Below are 20,507 nucleotides of genomic sequence, written 5' to 3'. Positions count from 1 at the left end.
GCAGGGGAAGTCTGGAGAGGAATGCAGTGGTGTTTGTCGAGGTTCGTCCCGAGCAGCGCTGTGACGCGGGACTCCGTGCTCTACGGTCTGTTCCCCGGGACGCACACCGAGACGAACATCAACTGTGCCTGGAGGATCATCAACTCGGTGAAGGACGCTCTCTGGGTGGTCCGAAACCTGTTTATCTTCCAGCTGAAGGAGTTGACCCTGACTGAGTGTTGCAGACTGGCACATTCCATGGTCCAGGACTCCGTGTTGAGGGACGCGCTGAAGCTTGGGGCAGCTGCCGCCAAGGCATGGTGGGGAAAGACCACCGTCTAACATCTGCCTGCCTAACGAAGAACAGGGGGCCCACGCAGTCATTTGGGCTCCGCTGGCGCCTCAGCTCAATGTAATCGCACCAACCTGTGAATAGGAATGATTACCCTGTTTCGATACGCAAAGAAATGGAATGTTTACAGAATGATGACATGTCCAATTGTATAGATTAAATATATATGAATAAAGTATATTTTTGAAATATAAAAAAAAAAATGCCTTCTTCACTATCCTATCTACCTCCAACTCCACTTTCAAGGAGCTATGAATTTGAACTCCAAGGTCTCTTTGTTCAGCAACACTCCCCGGGACCTTACCATTAAGAGTGGAAAAGTAAGTATTACTTTTGAGAGAGAGATGGAGACTTCCTGGTTTAAAATTTTGCCTTGCAGTTGTTGAGGAAATATTGTTTGAAATCTCTTCTCACTGTGAAGAGATCTATTTTTGTAGTGCACTAAATAACCAAACTGGTTCTGAACAATAGGAGAGCAGCTTAACTGATGTTTGTATTAGATCATTCAGCAAACAGATATTAATATGAGTCAACGTTTATAAAATATTAGATGTCGATATGTTGATGTTATTAATTTTTTAAATATTGTAATGCTTACTTTTTATTTGTAACCATTAATAAATATAGTTGGCAGCTATTCATCACTTTGTGTTGAAGGGTGTTATTTTAACATGGGAGTATGAAGCAATAAAATGCATAACAAGGAAGATTTTGAACTGCACTGTCACTGAGAATGCTGATGCTGACACAAGTGCTCTGAAATGTGAAAATAATCCACTTCTCATTTTAAGTAAACATAATTTTAAGAATTCTTAAATTCTCATGCTTATGTAATGAGGCTGTGTATGACTTGAGATTTGTATGAATTTACAGGTGGCTAAAGAGCAGCTTGGATGTCTTAAAGCAGAGAACCAACAGTTGAAGAAAACTTTGCAAGCTCTGGAGGGCAGACTACCATTGGTAAGTTGAGGTGAAATGTGAAATATTGCAATATTGTAGAGTGCATTTTTAAAAATAAATAGAATTTGCTTGAATATGAGAATAAAAGCAAAATTTAATATGTATCAAAAATGTATTTGTTTCGTCCTTTTTTGACGATGTGTGTTAAATAACTAGAAAAATAGATGTAAGTACCACTGTGGATCTGACTCCTGGAGGTGAGATAGTAGACTATGACTGATTTAGCAGCCAACTTTTAATTCTTCTTGAGATGAAGCACCATGCACACATTTTGTAATCCGTTATGATAGTATAGGTTAAACCAGTAAATTCAAAGTTATCAATTATTGACAAACTCTGTCATGGCATAACTTTGTTTATTTTTTGACATTTACTCCTAAAAATAGGGATTGATATGTAATCAATTTCTAAAAATATTATCAATATTTGTGACTTCAATAAAATGGTGTACCTTTGCTTTGAGCATGGTTCTGTCCTTTTTATGATCTGCCCCTCATTCCCTGTGAGTTGCAAGCCTGAGTGACTCCAAGCTGCCTCATTTATCTACATGTGCTCACTTCAAGCATCTGGACAGTCACAGCTTATTTTTAATTAGAAGGCTTGCCAAAACTAAAGCAAAAATTTAGTATGATAATGTAAATAGTGAGGGAAACTCAGCAGGTCTGGCAATATTTGTGAAGAGAAAGCAGGGTCAAGATTTCTCGTTCAGTGATCCTTTTTCAGAACCATTCTGAAGTAGGGTCACTGGACCTGAAGCAGTGACTTTGCTGAGTTTCTCCAGCCATTTCCACTTTTGTTTCAGATTTCAAGCAGCCGTAGTTCTTCACAGTGTCAAAATTTCATTTGGAGGCTTTGGACAAAGTTGTGGAGAATGATGGTCTGATACATGATTAGGATGCATACAGACTGTGCAAAATAGTTTTTCAGAAATTTTTATCGCCTGTCTTGCTTCTGTTTGTTTTCCTTCTGTGTTATGCTTCTGTGTAAAACAACATTTTCTAAAGGCTTACTATGCTTTAGTTGTCCAATGATTTTTAGTTTTGCTCCGGATCAATGACTAGTGAATTCTGGATCTAAAAAGAAGTGCTTAGCATTAAAAATTAGATTACTACATTTTTTTTAAACACAGTCGCAATTTGTAGCCTGCTCAGGCCAGTTCAGATAGAGGTAGGAGCGCATACGTCTTCTGCTTCCATTTCCTTTATATGATTGTAATGAAGTGCCGCTTACCTGCAAGACTGCTGCATACAGCAAGAAAGAAATTTAGCAGAAGGCATTGCCAGGTAACTTGAGGTAGTTAGCAAAGCACTGAGATCAAGGATCTTCAGGATTTGGCACAGCAAATCAAAGTGGAGGTAGAGGCATGTGAGCCATTTCTCAGCCTCTCTCTAGCTTTGCCAACAGGGAAAATCGCAGCTACATAGTTGATGCAAGGCAACCCAGAATGTAACACACACACATCAAATCTGTTAATTCAATAGATAACTGTCACGCTGACATCTGCAAGAACCTCAACCCAAGGGAAGTCACCAGGCAAAGCATTACAGAGTAACTAACTGTAATATGCACATGGCAGCAAGCAACATTTGTAGAGACAATGTGCTCCACCTGATATTCTGCTCTTAAAAGCTGTCTGTCCCTCATAATGGGAATTTGTGCTGTATTGTAGGAGGCGGCTACTAAATAGTATTCCTGTGTTTATTAACAAAATAATTGAATAACAGTACAGAGAAAGGGTTCTCAGATCATGGATGCTGTGAATGTAGTTGTAGAGAGAGAGAGAGACAGGAAAATCATCGTAGCTCGGGGGTTAGACAAGGAGGCCCTCAAGGACCACCCTCTGGGATTAGGATCAAGTCGTCAGGGAGTCAATTCTAGTGTCACGTGAAGTCTAATGATTTTGCACGGTGATCAAGGTTAGTGAAAGCATCTTCACTTGACATCCTAAACCTGTACCCTTATTAGCCTTTCACATTATTTAATACTTCACAAACCTGCAGTACTGCAGCCATCAGCATCCCAAGGAATTCAGGACTTGTACTTAACATCCACTGCAATGGATATTCCATTTCATTCAGACCCATCTGTCAATGCTCCCAGCCTCTCGGCCTCCACTTTCCTCCAGCAATGCAGCTGTGGCAGATACATACCCAAACATCAATGTAGTCACTATACAGTCACTTCAATTACCCTCCTCTCTTGCAGGTCACAGTGACACACCATATAATGAAAAACTGAGTGACAAATATTTCTGCATCTCCTTATCCCTTTAGAGTAGATGGCTACATGTAGCTAGTTGTCATAGTGTTTGATATTTTTAGAGCAATGAAGATAGCAGAATGTTGCTGCTTTATGCCTCTCTCTACTTCCAATTCATTGATATGTGGCATTTTGAGTAAGTCATAGTTAGTATCAACATAAACATCTTGTTTCCCACTCTATACCCATTTGCTACAGCTCAATGTTGCTATCAAAGAGCCAAGAACTGCCTCCTGCCACTACAATCCCAGAGAGGGAGTGAGAGAAATATTCTAGTGTTCATGAAGAAGCATCCTAACTGTTAGCAATTCCATTATCAGAACTGATGGCTGTAAATCTTTTTGGGTAGTATAGATTCAGAACCTGGTGAGTCACCAGACATGTATGGTTGTAACCACATCAAGGAGAAAGGATGATTTATGTACCAACCCCTTGGAGAGTAATCTTGTGAACACTGCAGAAAACTCAAATAAGGATCTCAAGAGGTCAGCATACAGCAGAATTCTGAGCATTCTCACCAAGATAGGAGTAGCATTGGTTGGCTTGCTAGTCAGGGTTATGTTACTATTGATGAGCATAAAGGTATCTGGCTTGAATTTAGCAGAGCATTGCTAGGTAACTTGAGGTAGTTAGCATAGCACTGAGATCAAGGATCTTCAGGATTTGGAACAGCAAATCAAAGTGGAGGTAGAGGGCATGTGAGCCATTTCTCAGCCTCTCTCTAGCTTTGCCATCAGGGAAAACTGTAGCTACATAGTTGATGCAAGGCAACCCAGAATGTAACACACACACATCAAATCTGTTAATTCAGTAGATAACTATTGCTTTGACATCTGCAGGAACCTCAACCCCAGGGAAGTTACCAGGCAAAGTATTACAGAGTAACTAATTACAATATGTACATGGCAAGCCACGGATACAAAAACTGCCTGAAATGCTAGCGAGTTTTGAGAAGATTTGTAGTTCAGGTTGAGGTTTTGGATGTAGGTTTGCTCGCTTCAAGCTCAGCGAGCAAACCTACATCCAATGCCTGAAATGCTTGCTGTGTAACACCTAGATGGTTAGAAACTAAGAAGGGGGTACAAGCTTGGCTGCTACAAAGTGGATCAGCATTTCCCTTTCTCCAAATCCTCCAGTTGGAAAAGCATAACATGGACAGATACTGAAGAAGGGCAAAAGATGTGACCGTAAACTGTCAAACACTAAGACTATATCTCCAGAGCCCCCTCCCCAGAAGAAACAAGATATTGAAGAGGTGTTTTCAGGAAAGTGATCAGATAGGCTAGAAACGATATTTGGGGAAATCAACGAAGATGAGTTATAAAGTGGAAAATCAACTCCAAAGCCAATAGCAAGAGGCAGCTTTCATCTGGTGAACTAGAGGGTGGCTGATCCTCTGTGGATGAGGAATGACAAGAAAGAGGACACCAGAAAAGAACACTAAAACACTTTAATAAATCAATAATAAGCCAAAGAAGACCCTCACAACCCCATACCAATGGAAGCAGCAAACTACAACCAAAAAAGATTGAGTTTTGTGTGATCCCCAGCAAACACCAGCTCCAGAAAGTGACAAAGTCTCAGGGGACATTCAAATCTCCCTACTTGCTCAACCCTACCAATCAGGTAGAACAAGCCCATCGAGTGTCTGAGATGGTTTTCTCAGTGCAGCAAGTGAAACATGTAAACATTGTGGGCATGGCAATGGCAAGGATATCAGGATAAACCTGGACTGGTAACTGAATTGAGCATGGACTGCTTCAGTATCTGAGGAGTTGCGAAAATGCTGAATGTTGTGCAATCATCAGCAAACATTCCCCATTTCTGGCATTATTTTGGAGGAAAGGTTATTGATGAAACCACTGAAGATGTTTGGACCTCCTGAGGAAGTCCTGCAGTGATGTCCTGGATGACTTGTGATGACTGACCCCCAATGATCACAACACCTTCCTATGTACCAGGTATGACTCAAACCAGCACAAAATCTGCCCCTTGATGCCCATTGATTTCAGTTTTGCCAGGGTTTCTTTGATGCCGCAAGTGGTTGAATGTGGTCTTGATACCAAGAGCTGTCACTCTCACCTCACCTCTGGAGTATAGCAGGTCAGGAGCCGAGTGGCCCTGGCAGAATGCAACTGACCATCATGTGACCAGGTTATTGCTGAGTAAGTGCTGCTTGATGACACTGTAGGTGACACCTATCATCACTTCATGGAGGATCAAAAGTACACTGATGGAGCACTAATTGGCCAATTTGGATTTGTCATTCTGAATGTGTATAAAGCATACCTGGGCAACTTTCCACATTCAAATAGATGGAAGAGCTTGGCTAGGGGAGCAGCAAGTTCTGGAGCACAAGTTTTCAGTAGGTTGGTGGAATGTTGTCAGGGTCCAAAACCTTTCCAGTATCCAAAACTTCCAAATGTCATATGAAGCAAATCGAATTAGCTAAAGACTGGTATCTTTATTGCTGAGGAATGCTGGAGGAGGCCGAGATGGATCATCCACTTTGCACGTCTGGGTGAAGTTTTGCACTTGTATGTTGGACACTTCCATTATTGAGGATGGGGATATTTGTGAGATTCCTCCTCCAGTGAGTTGTTTAATCGTCCACCACCATTCACAATACAATGTGGCAGGAATGCAGAGCTTAGATCTGATCTGTTGGTTGTGAGATCACTTAGCTCTGTTTATCACTTGCTAATTATGCTGTTTGGCATGCATGTGGTCCTGTTTGGTAGTTTCACTAGGTCGACGCCTCATCTTCAGGTATGCCTGGAGTTACTCCTGGCATGTTCTCCTACACTCTCCATGAACCAGGGTTCACCCCCTGGTTTGATTTTCATGGTTGAGTGGGGGATATGCCAAGTCATAAGGATGCAGCTTGTGTTGGTGTACCATTCTGCTGTTGATAGCCCACAGCACCTCATGGAGGCCCAATCTTGAGTTGCAAGATCCATTCAAAGTCTGTCCCTTTTATAGTGCCAAGCAACACATTCTCAATGTGAAGGTGGGAATTTGTCTCCACAAAATTCGAAGGGGACTAATATACTGACAGGGAAATTTGCTAGAGCTGCTCGGGAGGATTTAAACTAGTAAGGTGGGGGGGTGGGACCCAGGGATGTAGTGAGGAAAGAGACCATCTGAGACTGGTACAGTTGAGAACAGAAGCAAGTCAGGGCAAGCAGGTACAAGGTAGGGCTAATAAGTTAAACTGCATTTATTTCAATTCAAGGCCTAACAGGGAAGGCAGGTGAACTCAGGACATGGTTTGGAATATGGGACTAGGATATCATAGCAATTACAGACACATGGCTCAGGGATGGGCAGGACTGGCAGCTTAATGTTCCAGGATACAAATGCTACAGGAAGTTTAGAAAGGGAGGCAAGAGAGGAGGGGGAGTGGCATTTTTGATAATGGAAAGCATTACAGCTGTGCTGTGGGAGGATATTCCTGGAAATACATCCAGGGAAGTTATTTGGGTGGAACTGAGAAATAAGAAAAGGATGATCACCTTATTGGGATCGTATTATAGACTCCCTAATAGTCAGAGGGAAATTGAGAAACAAACTTGTAAGGAGATCTCAGCTATCTGTAAGAATAATAGGGTGGTTATGGTAGGGGATTTTAACTTTCCAAACATAGACTGGGACTGCCATAGTGTTAAGGGTTTAGATGGAGAGGAATTTGTTAAGTGTGTACAAGACAATTTTCTGATTCAGTATATGGATGTACCTACTAGAGAAGGTGCAAAACTTGACCTACTCTTGGGAAATAAGGCAGGGCAGGTGACTGAGGTGTCAGTGGGGGAGCACTTTGGGGCCAGCAACCATAATTTTATTTGTTTTAAATAGTGATGGAAAAGGATAGACCAGATCTAAAAGTTGAAGTTCTAAATTGGAGAAAAGCCAATTTTGACGGTATTAGACAAGAACTTTCGAAAGCTGATTATGAGGGGCATGGTTAGGATAAATAGGCAAAGTCTTTTCTCTGGGGTCGGGGAGTCCAGAACTAAAGGGCATAGATTTAGGGTGAGTGGGGAAAGATATAACAGAGACCTAGGGGGCAACTTTTTCACACAGGGTGGTACGTGTATGGAATGAGCTGCCAGAGGAAGTGGTGAAGGCTGGTACAATTGGAACATTTAAGAGGCATTTGGATGGGAATATGAATAGGAAGGTTTTGGAGGGACATGGGCCGGGTGCTGACAGGTGGGACTAGTTTGGGTTGGGATATTTGGTCAGCATGGACGGGTTGGACCGAAGGGTCTGTTGCCATGCTGTACATCTCTATGACTCTGAGTGCAGTGCAGAGGTCACTCTTAATGATCCTACCATGGACAGATACACCTACAGATTGGTCAGGATGAGATTGAGTATATTTTTCTCTCTTGTTAGTTCCCTCACTACCTTCTACAGACTCAGTCTAGCAGCTATGTCCTTTAGAATGCGACCAACTCAAACAGTAGTGCTGCTACCAAGTCACTCTTGGTGATGGACATTGAAATCCCCCACCCAGAGTACATTTTGTGCAATTGTCACCCTTAGTGCTTCATTCAAGTGTTGTTCAGTATTGATAAGTACGGATTCATCACCTTAGGGAGGACATACGTGGAAGTCAGCAGGAGGTTTCCATGTCCCTCTTTAACTTGAAGTCATGAGACTTCATGGGGTCCGAAGTCGATGTGGACAACTTCCCAGAGCAACTCCCTCCTGACTGTATCCCACCGTGCCACCATCTCTGCTGGGTGTGTCCTCCTGGTGGCACAGGACATTTCCATGTATAGTGATGGTGATGATTGTGACATTGTCTATAGGTATAATTCCATGAATACGCCTGTGTCAAGCTGAAGATTGACTAGTCTGTGAGACAGCTCTCCCAGTTTTGGCACTAACCCTCAGATGTTAGTAAAGAGGACTTTCTGTTTCTGCCATTATCATTTCCAGTGTCTACGTGGTTGCTGGGCGGTTCATCTGTATCGATGTGCACACTCAGCGACTTCCTCTTTTCTCCTATCTCTGACTGGTGTGTTAATATTATGACCTTGCTTTTTCTCTAACACGTCTTAATAGAAGTCTTTAATCAGATTTCTAACTGCCCAGTCAGAAAGGTCAGCTTATGAAAAATTTCAATCCTTGGCCTTGTCAATGAGCAGTACTACCTTTAAAAGCAAGGACTGATTTCTCAAAAACTGGGCTGTCTAAGGGGATTATGGAGCTAATATAACTTCAGTGTCAATCGAAGTCATCCAATTACAGCTCTCTGAGAAAAAGCCAGGTCACACTGTCAGTACACTACTATAAGTGGCAGAACGTTTTAAGCCATTATGGTTGGCTTTGTATTTTCTACCACTTCAGTATAACAATATAGCTGTCTTCAATACCTGTACACATTAGTGGCATTTGCTAGCGTTGGCGCAGTAGCCGGGATGAAGAAAGCAGTCCAGCCACCTGGAAATGCAGTATATTAGCACCCATCAGAAAGCTATCCTACACTCAAAAGATCTTTGCAACTCATACTGTGTAAGGAATACCGGGTTCCCCTGTGTAGGAAATCAGGCCTTTAACTATTTGACTCTGATTAATGCATCAATTAACATTGACCATTTGCCAGCCGAGATGCTCTTTGGTCTGCTTGAATCTTGTTGGTCTTCCAGTACAAAGGACTGACCAGGTTTTGTAGGCTGGCACGTTCTGAGGTCCAGCACTATATGCTGAGGGTTGCTGCAGAGATTGGAGGAAAAATAAGAGGAAATAAGGTTTAGGTTTAAAAGATTCTAAAGATGAATAATACAGTAGAACCTTATGTAGCTCTGTCTCTACTGGAGCTATAAATCTGAATCTCATCCCCTTAGTATTCATCATATGCAATTAGCTATTTCTCTCATGTAAAGAATAAACATACACCTTCTCATATGTGTATAATGCAAAGTAAGCATAGGGATTGATATGTATAATTGTTCCTTTTAATTGCTGCAAGCTTGAATTTCTGGGGTCGAGCTAGTAACTGGTAGGGGGTTTTACTGTGTCTTTGAAGTTAATTATTAACTTGCAAGTATTTCCATAACCATGGTAATTTCTTTTAAAATCTGGCTGTAGAGTGAATGGGTTTGTGCACTAGTGGACTTTTGTTTATTTAGATAGCTTGCAATCCAGCATGATAAATACAGGGTTCTCTAAGGTTTGATAGAGAGTTCTGAAATCTATTTTTAAACTTGGGGCAGGTGCCCTTGGCAGGGTAAGAGAAACTATCATTCTCTTATTTAAAAACTATCATTATCATTCTCTTTTTCACTTTTGATAAGAGTTTTAGCACTGAGAAGACTTTGTATCAAGATGGCCATAAAGAATGGTCCTCCCAAGAAGAGAAGAATATAGTGAATTAGATCCTTAGAGTGAAGAGTTAGTGTTGGTTCCAAACCAGATAAAAACTCAGAAGTGGGTATTTATGTTGAGTGTAATGAAGCTCAACTGTATGGGAGCTCCAAAAGCTATCACAATTCCTTTAAAAATTTTAAATTTCAAATGATTTGGACCTACCTAAATGTTAGATATGGGAATACTCGTGTGAGTGTTATACAAGCGGTGTTTTGACTACAGTACCAGGAGTGTTGCTTTGAGTATGTGCCGAGAGGGTGTTTTGTTTCTTTTCACTTGATAAAGGAATGTTTTAGGACTGATGATTATATTTTCCTGTGTTTAAAATCTTTGAATTTGTCTTATAAATAGATAGTTGGATTATTCTATTATATCTGCACTATTCTTGTTATAAATTTCTGATTTATTGTGAAAGCAAAATCTGCAGCATTTTGTTCTTATAGTTTAATGAGCGACCATTTTGTTAAAACCAAAACAAAAGAAAATATGATTTATCAATCCAGGTTCCTGATCAGAATCAGACTTGTCTAGTTAATAACATCTGCTGCGATAATACTATGCATAAATTGTGCAGAAGATCTATCACTGGAAAATTGCAGAGTTCTGCAATGTGACAATATGTCTATACATCATATTCCACTGTTGTATTTCCTTGATCTAGTTAAAAAAAACTCATTGGATGAGAATCATAATGCAAAGCCCAATTCCATACCTCTAAATCTGCTTGAATACATCAGCTGATAATAAACTGCTAACTCAAAGTGTCATAACATTGTTTGATAATATTATATTGTAATCCATGTACTTATGTAATGTGCTTTTGTGTTATTTTGCAGTTTTAATAGATGTTAATCTTCCCACTGTCTAAATTTAGGAGCTTGAGTTTGTGAATATAGTTTGTTATTTATTTCAATAACCTAATATCAGATATAAATGTAATTATTTCCTTCACATGTTCCATGAAAAATTGCAATTTAGACCTTTACAATGTAAGATCAATACAATACTTTCTTCCTATTATTGACTAAGCATTCTTAGGATTGATAGTATTTCAGTACCTTCACGTCTTTTGCAGATAGAAGATTATCAAGTTAAGGAGATGCAGAATGCTTACATGGCCTCTATTAGTAAATTGGGGAATGATAACAAACAGTTACGGAAAGACTTGGTCAAACTACGAGCAGAGCTGGAAATGTCCTCCAAGGCTAGCCAGGAGAAGTATGAGGCAGCTCTTCGTCATACACAACAGGCTGTATCAGAGATGAAAGAACATGAAGATAGGTAATGTCGATGTTTCTAGGATTTTGTTGCAGTTATTATGAATTAGTACAATAAGTCTTTGAAAATGCAAGTTCCTTTCTGACAGTAAAGTTCACATTTTTGCGGATCATTGCATTTTAGCATTGTGCAATGCTCACTGCTACAGAAATTTGCATGGTTTTAGGTGTGATTTCTAAATGTTGTCTTATTTAGGAAGTGCAGAATCATTTTTAGCGTTTTCATATTAATTGTAGAAGGGTATTTGTCATTCTCGGAAAGATTTAATAATTCTTTCCATCAACCTGAGAGGATCTGGTGAAATGATTTGGAGATGCCGGTGCTGGACTGGGGTGTACAAAGTTAAAAATCAGGAGAAAGAGAGGACTGCAGATGCTGGAGTACCAGAGTTGAAAAATGTGGTGCTGGAAAATCACAGCAGGCCAGGCAGCATCCGATGAGCAGGAGAATCGACACTTCAGGCATAAGCCCTTCTTCAGGAATGAAGAAAGTTAAAAATCACACAACACCAGGTTATAGTACAACAGGTTTAATTGGATGCACTCGCTTTCGGAGCACCGCTCTTGTCTTGATCATTCAGTCCAATTATTACACTTCTGCACACTAATTCAGTTCACATGTACAATAAAACACAGTTCGTGCTTTCAAATATACTCTTCCTCAACACAGCTCAAATATTACAAAAACTTCACGGCCTGGAGAGGCTAAGTAGCTATACCCTTTGAAAAGGTAAGATAATCATATGGAACTTGATATTAGATGCTCTGTCAGTTGTGTCTCCAGTGTGGAGAGACAAATTCAGGTAAGGTGACTAGCTCACCAACTTTCCAATCCTGCACCATAATCTAGAGGGTGGCTGGGGTTGAAAAATCAACCTGCCCACCATATGTAAATTAATAGTCAAGTGACAGTTTTAAAATTTCGATTAACCCCAAGCAAGCAGGTGCTTTTTTGGTCTTTGATTTAAAAAAAATACTATCCATGCCCTTTTCCCTTGCAAAGGAAAAGAGATGTTGAAATGAATCTCTGTGGAAAATCATGCTTTCAATTGTCTGCCCAAAGCGTCAGTTGTTAGCTCATAAACTTCTTAACGATCCTTGCAAAATAATAGATCCGTTCATAACCGCAACCCCAAGCATTATCCATGCACTCTTAAAAAAAAACTAGAATCCTCTGTTGCAATGCAATATGGCAGGTCTTCTCTGTGCCACCTTGTACAATCCAGCAAACACTCATCATACTTATCCATACTGTGAAAAATGTCCTTTTCTGTGATGCGTATGCATTCATCTTGACAGATCCTAAAAGGTCATTGAGCCTCTTATGGGCTTTTCACTAGGCCTTTTTTTTTTGAATAAATTTTTTTTTGAAAAAACGATTTTAGGTTTTTTACAAAATTACAAAACCGATACAAAATAGTATGACAATTTTATAATATAATAGCAATAATAGAAAACAAACTATTCCTCTACTCCACAGACTACTGAAACACAAAAAAGTCTATAAAAGCTACAATTCAATAAATAACCAATAAGAAAGAAGAAAAAATAAACAGATGAAGTAAAATTAAGCCAAGTTATAACAAGGTAACTTAAATGATATTCAATTAAATTACTATACTCAGTGCAATCTTATCACAGCTACCCACCACAGGGAGCAATAGTAAGTAAACCCGTATTTGTTCGGGATTCTTCCTCCCAAGGGCCCCTAAACCGGCCAATACAGTCTTCACGGTTAAACAAAGACCCAGAATAATATAGCCAATACATCTACGTCAATATAATTCAAAAAGGGCCGCCATGTTCTGTAAAGCAAATCCGTTTTCTGGTGCACCATATTCGTAAGGAAGTCCAGGGGAATATGTTTCATGACTATCCTATGCCAACTCGAGAGTCCTGGGGATTCTCCAACACCCAGCTCATTAGAATGTTCTTCCTCGCGCAGAAAGAATATTAAACAATTTCTTCCCATGCGCATCCAGGGAGGGAAGATTTGGGAGACCCAAAAGGAGGGATACCAGATCCAAGCTAACCTCAGTTCCCAAAACCTTTACCAAAGCACTCGCTATGTCATCCCAATACCTGCGGATCTTATGGCATGACTACAAGCAGTGAGTAAGAGTACCAACCTCCATTTTGCAATTAGGAACACTCTTGTCTTCAATTTCGCAAGCCGTTCTGGTGCCAGGTGAGCCCTATGGAGTACCTTCAGTTGAATAGCCTGGGTCCTATTACAAATTGAGATCTTCCTAATGTTTTCCCAGATATCCTCCAATATCTGTGAGGAGATTTCCACCCCTAATTCTTGAGTCCAGGTTTTATATAGCCGTTCAATGTCCTTCGAAACATTACTACCTAACAAGTGATAGAGAGTGCTAACTGAGAGGGCGCCTGTAGACTGGAGCACTCTCCCCTCCATGTCTGACTTGTAGGGATTAACCATCAATGTAGTCTTTTTTTGTACGAAGTCTCTAAACTGGAATTAATGAAAGAGATCTTTCTTAGGTAGTTCAAACTTCTGAATCAGCTGTTCAAAGGACATTATGACCTTCCTATCAAATAAATCTCCCAAACAGGAGATTCCTCTGGACTCCCAGAGCTTAAAGCCAGAGTCCACCAAACCCAGCCGGAATCCCAACATCCCCACTATGGATTAAAAAAGGGAATTTTTTTTTGTAAATTGCCCTCGCCCTGCCGCAACATTCTCCATGCTTTAACTGTGTTTAGGATAATTGGGTTTTTACAGTGATCCATAACAGCTCTCACCTTGTCCATAAACAACAAATTAATGAGAGGGCATTTTGCCTGGGAGGCCTCAATGCCTAGCCAGATTGATCTTGGATTGTGCCAGGCCCATTCAGCCACATAGGATAACAAAGAGCTCAATTGGTACCTCCTAAAGTCTGGAAAATCTAGACTGCCCCTCCCTTGCAGAAGCTGCAATTTATCCAGCTTAATAAGAGGCTGCCAATGATGCGAAATAAAAGATCCAAGCCAGCTGTAAAGCCTGTGCAGTGTTGCGTTGGCAGCATCTAAGGGAGCATTCATGGGATATAATAAGCGAGGAAGAACCTTTATCTTAGGCAGAGCTATTCTGTTCAGCTAAGATATCAGAAGACCTTCTCGGCATCGAAGGTCCTGCCTGATTTTCTCGAGCAGCTGCTCATAATTGGCTTTATATAATTGATCGAAAACTGGGGTAATAAAAATGCCTAAATACAGAAAACCTCCCATGACCCAGGAAGGGGAAACGGGTTCCATCCCCAAAGTTGGATACATTAGTAAGACCTCCCACAGGCATGGCCTCTGATTTCATGAAGTTAATCTTATACCCTGAAAACAAACCAAATAGATTAATCACTTGTATTAAGTGGGGCACTGAAGTCATTGGATCGGTTAAAAAGAGAAGGATATCATCTGCATAGAGGGTGATTTTATGCCTGCCTGACCCTACCTCTGGGGCAATTACATTGGGATCCGTCCGGATGACTTTCGCCAGCGGCTCGATCACCAATGTAAATAGTAGTGGTGAGAGAGGGCACCTTTGACAGCAGCCTCTGCTTACATTAAACTATCTGACCTTATACCATTCGTGAGAACCGTTGCTTTCAGATCACTATACAAGCATTGCTACCCATTTGGTAAAAACCTCTCTGAGACTAAACCGTTCCATGACATAGAAGAGGTATGGCCATTCCACCCAAACACATGCTTTCTCTGCATCCAGGGAGACTACCAAACCTGGAATCGCTCTTTGCTGACATACTTGGATCATATTTAATACTCTTCTAATATTCTTGGTAGACCTATGACCCTTAATAAAACCCTTCAGGTCCACCTTTACAATAAAAGGCAATACCCTCTCCAGCCTTAATGCTAGCATTTTCAACAGGATTTTAAAATCCACGTTCAATGATTATTATGGGCCTGTACGAAGTACAATCTTCTGGGGCTTTCCTTTTCTTAAGGATAAGAGAAATATTTGCTTCTCTCAAAGAAGATGGGAGGCAGCCCTGACCGAATGAGTAATTGTACATATCCGAGAGTGGCTCAGCCAGTTTGACTATAAACCCCTTATAAAACTCACTTTGAAATCCATCTGGTCCAGGTGCTTTGCCACTCTGGAGCAGCCTCACTGCCTCGTGTACTCCCTGAATTGTCAGGGGTCACTCAAAAAGGACCTCTGCTCTGAGGTTACACCCGAAAGGTCCAAGGTCTTAAAAAAGGACTCCATCTTCATCATTCAGTCCTCACAGCCCTCCAACTGATACAGCTGAAAATAAAATTTTCTAAATGCTGCACTAATCTACCAGCACTCTCTCTGATGGATGTAATAGATTGGGGAGCATTCTTCTTTCTGGCCAAGGACGCTAGGTATCTACCCATTTTATCACCGAACTCAAATAATCTCTGTGTCGCAAAAGAGATTTCCCTCTTTGCTGTTTGGGTAAGTGCAGCATTCAAAGTAACCCTAAAGGCTGTAATCTGCTGCAATTTAGTTTTAGATGGCCTATCAAAGTATGCTAACTCAGCTGCCTTCAGGCAAGCCTCGAGCAAATGTTGCTGTTCTCCCCTCTGTCATTTCCGGGTCGCAGAGTAAGAAATAATCAAACCCCATGTATAAGCCTTGATGGTCTTCTGCAGCACCGATGAGTTGCTGGCTGTGCCTGAATTGATATCCCAAAAAATGTAAACTCCTGCAAAAAAAATCTATAAACTTGCTAACTTTCAGGAGGAAAGGGTCCATGCGCCAGTGCCGGGAATCCGCCCCACCACCTCCAGCCTTCACCTCCATATACACTGCCGCATGATCAGAAACTGCTATGTTCCCTATTCTGCAGGACAGTACCAAGTTCAAAAAGATAGATGGGACAGCACTTATGTGGGTTAAAAACAAAAGGTAAAAAAGGTAAAGACATCTCCATACATCCACCAACCCCAATTCCTTGTTCAAGTCCACCAACTGCCTGAATTGCAAAGACATACCTGCAAGACCCAAGGCATCCTGTCCACCTCAGGGTCAATAATGCAGTTAAAGTCTCCTCCTATAATTGTATGACATGCCCTAAGGGCCATCAATCTAGAGAATGCATCCATTACGAATTTAAAGGGATGTGCCGGGGGACAACATACATTCGGAACCCCATATTCCTCTCCATGTACTAAAGCTTTTAAGTATTATGATTTACCCGGGATCATCTTTAATTTGGCCTAGCATTTGAAATGGGAGGTTCTTCTGGATGAGAATAGCAACTCCTCTACTTTTCGAATTAAAAGATAAGAAAAACACCTGGCCAAATCCTCCCTGTTGCAACTTCAAATGCGCCTTATCGGTTAAGGGTGTTTCTTGTAACAAGGCTACATCGACCCTCTCTTTTCTAAGGCTTGACAGTATCTTTTATCTCTTAATTGGTGAGTGACTCCCCCTAACATTACAGGTGCACCATTTAAACGAATGGCTAGCCAGACCGCGCCCCCACCCCCGGGAGGAAGAACCCCACTCGCAGCACACTGAGTGAAAACCAAAAACAGTTTGTATAAGTTTAAAAGTGCTACTTCCAAAACTACTAAATCAAAACTTCTCATAACTACTTCTACAACTTAACAGCATAAAACATAACTGAAAGGAGACTTTCCCCTTTGTCCACAGGGGACGCTCATACCACCCATTAATCCCATGACTCCTTCGAGCTGAAACCATACTCCTGCTCCAAACAACACAAAGGAAGGGAAAAAAAAATCAATATCTTATGACAAGAAAGTTAAAAGTGGGCACCCAACCTGTTCCCTCCATACTGTAATCCAAGGCACTCCTGGTAGAACAAAAAAAACCCTCTCCCTGCTTCATCCCACCACCCCTCCCCCATCCAAACAAAGGATAAGGGGGAGGGGAAGTGTGGGGAGAGGAAACAAAAAAAAGAGAGATAATTATGACCCTAACATATATTAAAAAGACCAAGACCACCCCCCAACGAGGTAAACCAGGCAAATTACAGAGAAACAAATCAGAATAAAATAATTGCCCATATCATTCAAGCCAGTCAGTCTATTTTAAAGTAAACAAGATGTCCTTTGCCTTTTCCGATGAATCAATGTTGAACACGGACCCTCCATGGCTGAAATGCAGTATCGCCCGATATCTAATGGAATATTGGAGATTCAGATCCCTCAGCCACCTTTTTACCTCATCAAAGGCCTTCCTCTTGTGAACCACGACTGGGGAAAAGTCCTGAAAAAGCATGATTTGTGATCTTTTATATTCCATAGCCTGGGGATCTTTCCAAAGTGCTCTAGAGGCTTTCAGCATCATTTGTTTGTCTCTATAATGCTGGAGTCGCACTAGAACTGGGCTGGGGTGTTGGTCTGATCTGGGCCTGCACACTGCAATCTGACAGGCATGCTTTACCTGCACCTGGGCTACCTCAAGGTCGTCGACCTGCTCCTCTAAGACCCGCACTCGACGTTCCACTGAACCCGACCCACTGAAGATATGCCTGCGGTCTCGGAAGCTACGACCCATTTCTACGCCTCCCCTGACACGCTGCCCAAGATGCTTCTGCAGCATGACCGAGATCGATTCCAGCCTGGCTTGGGTCTCTTCCATTGACAAGTTGATCTTCTCTCGGAGTTTTGCGAACTCCAAGATCAGGCTCTGCTCTGCAGGTGAGTCCTCTGGGGTGGTCGCAGAGGCCAACGCTGTGGCCTGGGTCCGTCCATTGCTGCGGGGATGTCCCTGCCTGATGTGAGTCCCGTGCTCCTTTCCCCTTAGTTATCTTCTAAACTGCACCAAACTGTATAGAATTGGTGCTAAGTAGTTCCAAGGGTCAGGAAATAGCTATTTTCAAAAAAATTGGATAGTAAAGGGAAGGTGAGTGCCTCACTTTGTCTGGGTTCTGGTGCAGAGCTCAGCAAAGCAGACCTACTGGGTTGCCACCATCTTGCATCCCCACTTGGCTTTTATAATCTACACCATAGCTGATGACCTTCTGTAAAACCCCTAAGTCAAGCTGCCTGCCCTAGTTAAGAATCAGCACATAGATGGCAGATACATAAATGTTGGTAGATACCTGTGTTTTGGAAATAGAATCTGTGCTGTGCTGAACAGTCCTCTTCAGAATAATTTTCGTACATCCCAAATGGGGAATGGGCTAGGAAAGGTGCTCTAAAAATAGTCTATTCCCCTTTCTCCAGCTGGCAAACCATACCCTGTGGGTTCTCCATTCATGTGATCAAAAAATGAACATTTTAAATTTTGCAACTTCGAATGTGAGAACTTTCAAGGATAATCTTGAGTGACTGTCCAGAAAACAAAAATTGCAGTCTTAGCATGAACTATTGCAACTCCAAATTAACGTTCCAACCTTCTTGAGTCTTGCTCTCCTTGAGAGGGGCCGCTGAAGAATTAAGCACAGGATATACTTTCTGCTGGAAAGGAAAGACTAATATCTGCCCTTGTATTCAGAAGTGATTCTCTCATCTACAATAGGATCTTGAATGTACACTGCCAGAATTCTTCAGTTGTATTGTGCCTCACTGTGTAAAGCATTGGAAAGCATGCTTTAATATTTCCAATGTCACGAAAAAGTTAAAGATTTTGAAAGGTACACAGTATTCACCAATTTATGTGGCTTTTTGACCGAAATTGAAAGAAAGTAGAGACTAGGCTTCTGGTCTTAACAAGAATAACTATTTATTTGTAATAAATTGTCTCGCTAGATAAACTGTTATGTACTGTCGACAAGTAACTCCATTAGTTAGAACTCTAATCCCGTTATAAACTGCCCCTTGGTATACATGTGGACAATGACAAGAAAAGAAAATTAGATGTGATGGGTGGAGGAAAAGGCTGGGGAGACCGTTCAATGGTCTTTGTTCACTAGGTTTGAGATGGTCCTTTCGGCTTATGTACTGCTCCATGGTTCTCCTTGTCTAGACAATATTATTTCCTTATGGAAGGTACAGGAATGGTTCCCAGAAATATGTATGTCGATTAGAGACAACAATAAACTGACATAAGGGAATGTGATGCTGAGGGCAGGGGTAAATAAGGCCAAACTTTGAATGAACTATAATTTTTAAAAATTTAAATGTAAATGCTTGTAGAACACCAAAACCATCTGTGTGATTATCAAGTTTAGATATTTAAATAATCTTCTATTTAAATTTGGAAAAAAAAACTTCCTGTATATGAAGATTAAAAAAGATCCTGTGCGTGCAGTCTCAGGAGAAGTTTCCTGCTATGTTATTACTGCTGTCAACAATCTTTCATTTTCGTAATGAATATGATCAGTTCAATTGACAACTCCAAAGTTATTAAAGGATTTGATGTGGGTTATAAATACAAACTGGGGAAGGGTCTTGTGCCAAAGTGGTCGTGTCCCAACTTCAGCCCAAAATATCTGGATTTAATACCCAGCTGCTTTAGAGGTGTGGCATTGTGTGTCTGAACAGGTGCATTACAAAAGTATGAAGAGTCAGGATGATGGTTGGAGGGGAATGAATGGACATGGATGGGACAGGTTGAGTGAGCATGAGGGCTAAAGGACTTAATGTTTAATAATACAATTAGGACAAATGTCAGAGAATCGAGGCAGGCCTTTTAACCGCTGTTCAGCAACCCCTGTGCCCACCTCAAACCTGTCCAAGGTGGCGGACCTAATTTCTACTTCTAAATAGGCAACGAACCCCGGAGGATAAATCCTAGCCAATTTTTATTTTTCTTGTGGATCCAAATGCTGCATATTCTAGCCTATGGCCTATTTGTATGTTACAAACTCTGTATAATAATTTTCTACATTTGTCTGCTGTGTATGGGAGGTTTGGACTAGCAGGTGATCATGACTGCTACCCTGGTCAGGTTTAATGCACAGACCTTGATTTGATTTGATTTTTTGTGGTCACATGTACTTAAGTACAGTAAAAAGCTTTGTGAGCAGTTCAGGAAGACCATAGCAAATAAGGACATTCAGATCATAGGGCGCTTAGACAGAGCGAAGAATATAAGGTTACAGCTGCACAGAAGGTGCACAAAGCATGATCACCATTAGCAAAATCAACATTATTTGAAATTAGAGAGGTCTAATCTGCCGTCTAATAGCAGCAGGAAAGTCACTGTTCTTGAATCTGTTGGTGCATGTGTTCAAGCTTTTGTATCTTCGACCTGATGGGAGAGTTTGGAAGTCAGCGTGGCCTGGGTGGGAGGAGTCTTTGATGACATTGGTAGCTTTTCCAGAGCAACAAACAGTGTAAATGAAGTCCATGGATGAGAGGTTGGCTTCCACAATTGGTCTGGGCTGTGCTCA

At 41.2% G+C, this 20,507-nt stretch overlaps 1 protein-coding gene across 1 annotated transcript in view; it reads left to right on the top strand.

Moving 5' to 3' along the window:
• The window catches only part of LOC122551047 (centrosomal protein of 63 kDa-like), a 55,399-nt gene that overhangs the window by 11,131 nt on the left and 23,761 nt on the right, over positions 1–20,507 (top strand). Inside the window, exons 4-5 of the mRNA XM_043692690.1 lie at positions 1,205–1,291; positions 11,004–11,209. Of these exons, the coding sequence (XP_043548625.1) occupies positions 1,205–1,291; positions 11,004–11,209 (293 nt within the window). The remainder of the gene's footprint in view (positions 1–1,204; positions 1,292–11,003; positions 11,210–20,507) is intronic.

Source organism: Chiloscyllium plagiosum, chromosome 6 (genome assembly GCF_004010195.1).
Source record: "Chiloscyllium plagiosum isolate BGI_BamShark_2017 chromosome 6, ASM401019v2, whole genome shotgun sequence".
NCBI classification, from domain to species: Eukaryota; Metazoa; Chordata; class Chondrichthyes; order Orectolobiformes; family Hemiscylliidae; genus Chiloscyllium; species Chiloscyllium plagiosum.
This window is presented reverse-complemented; position numbering and strand designations above follow the sequence as displayed.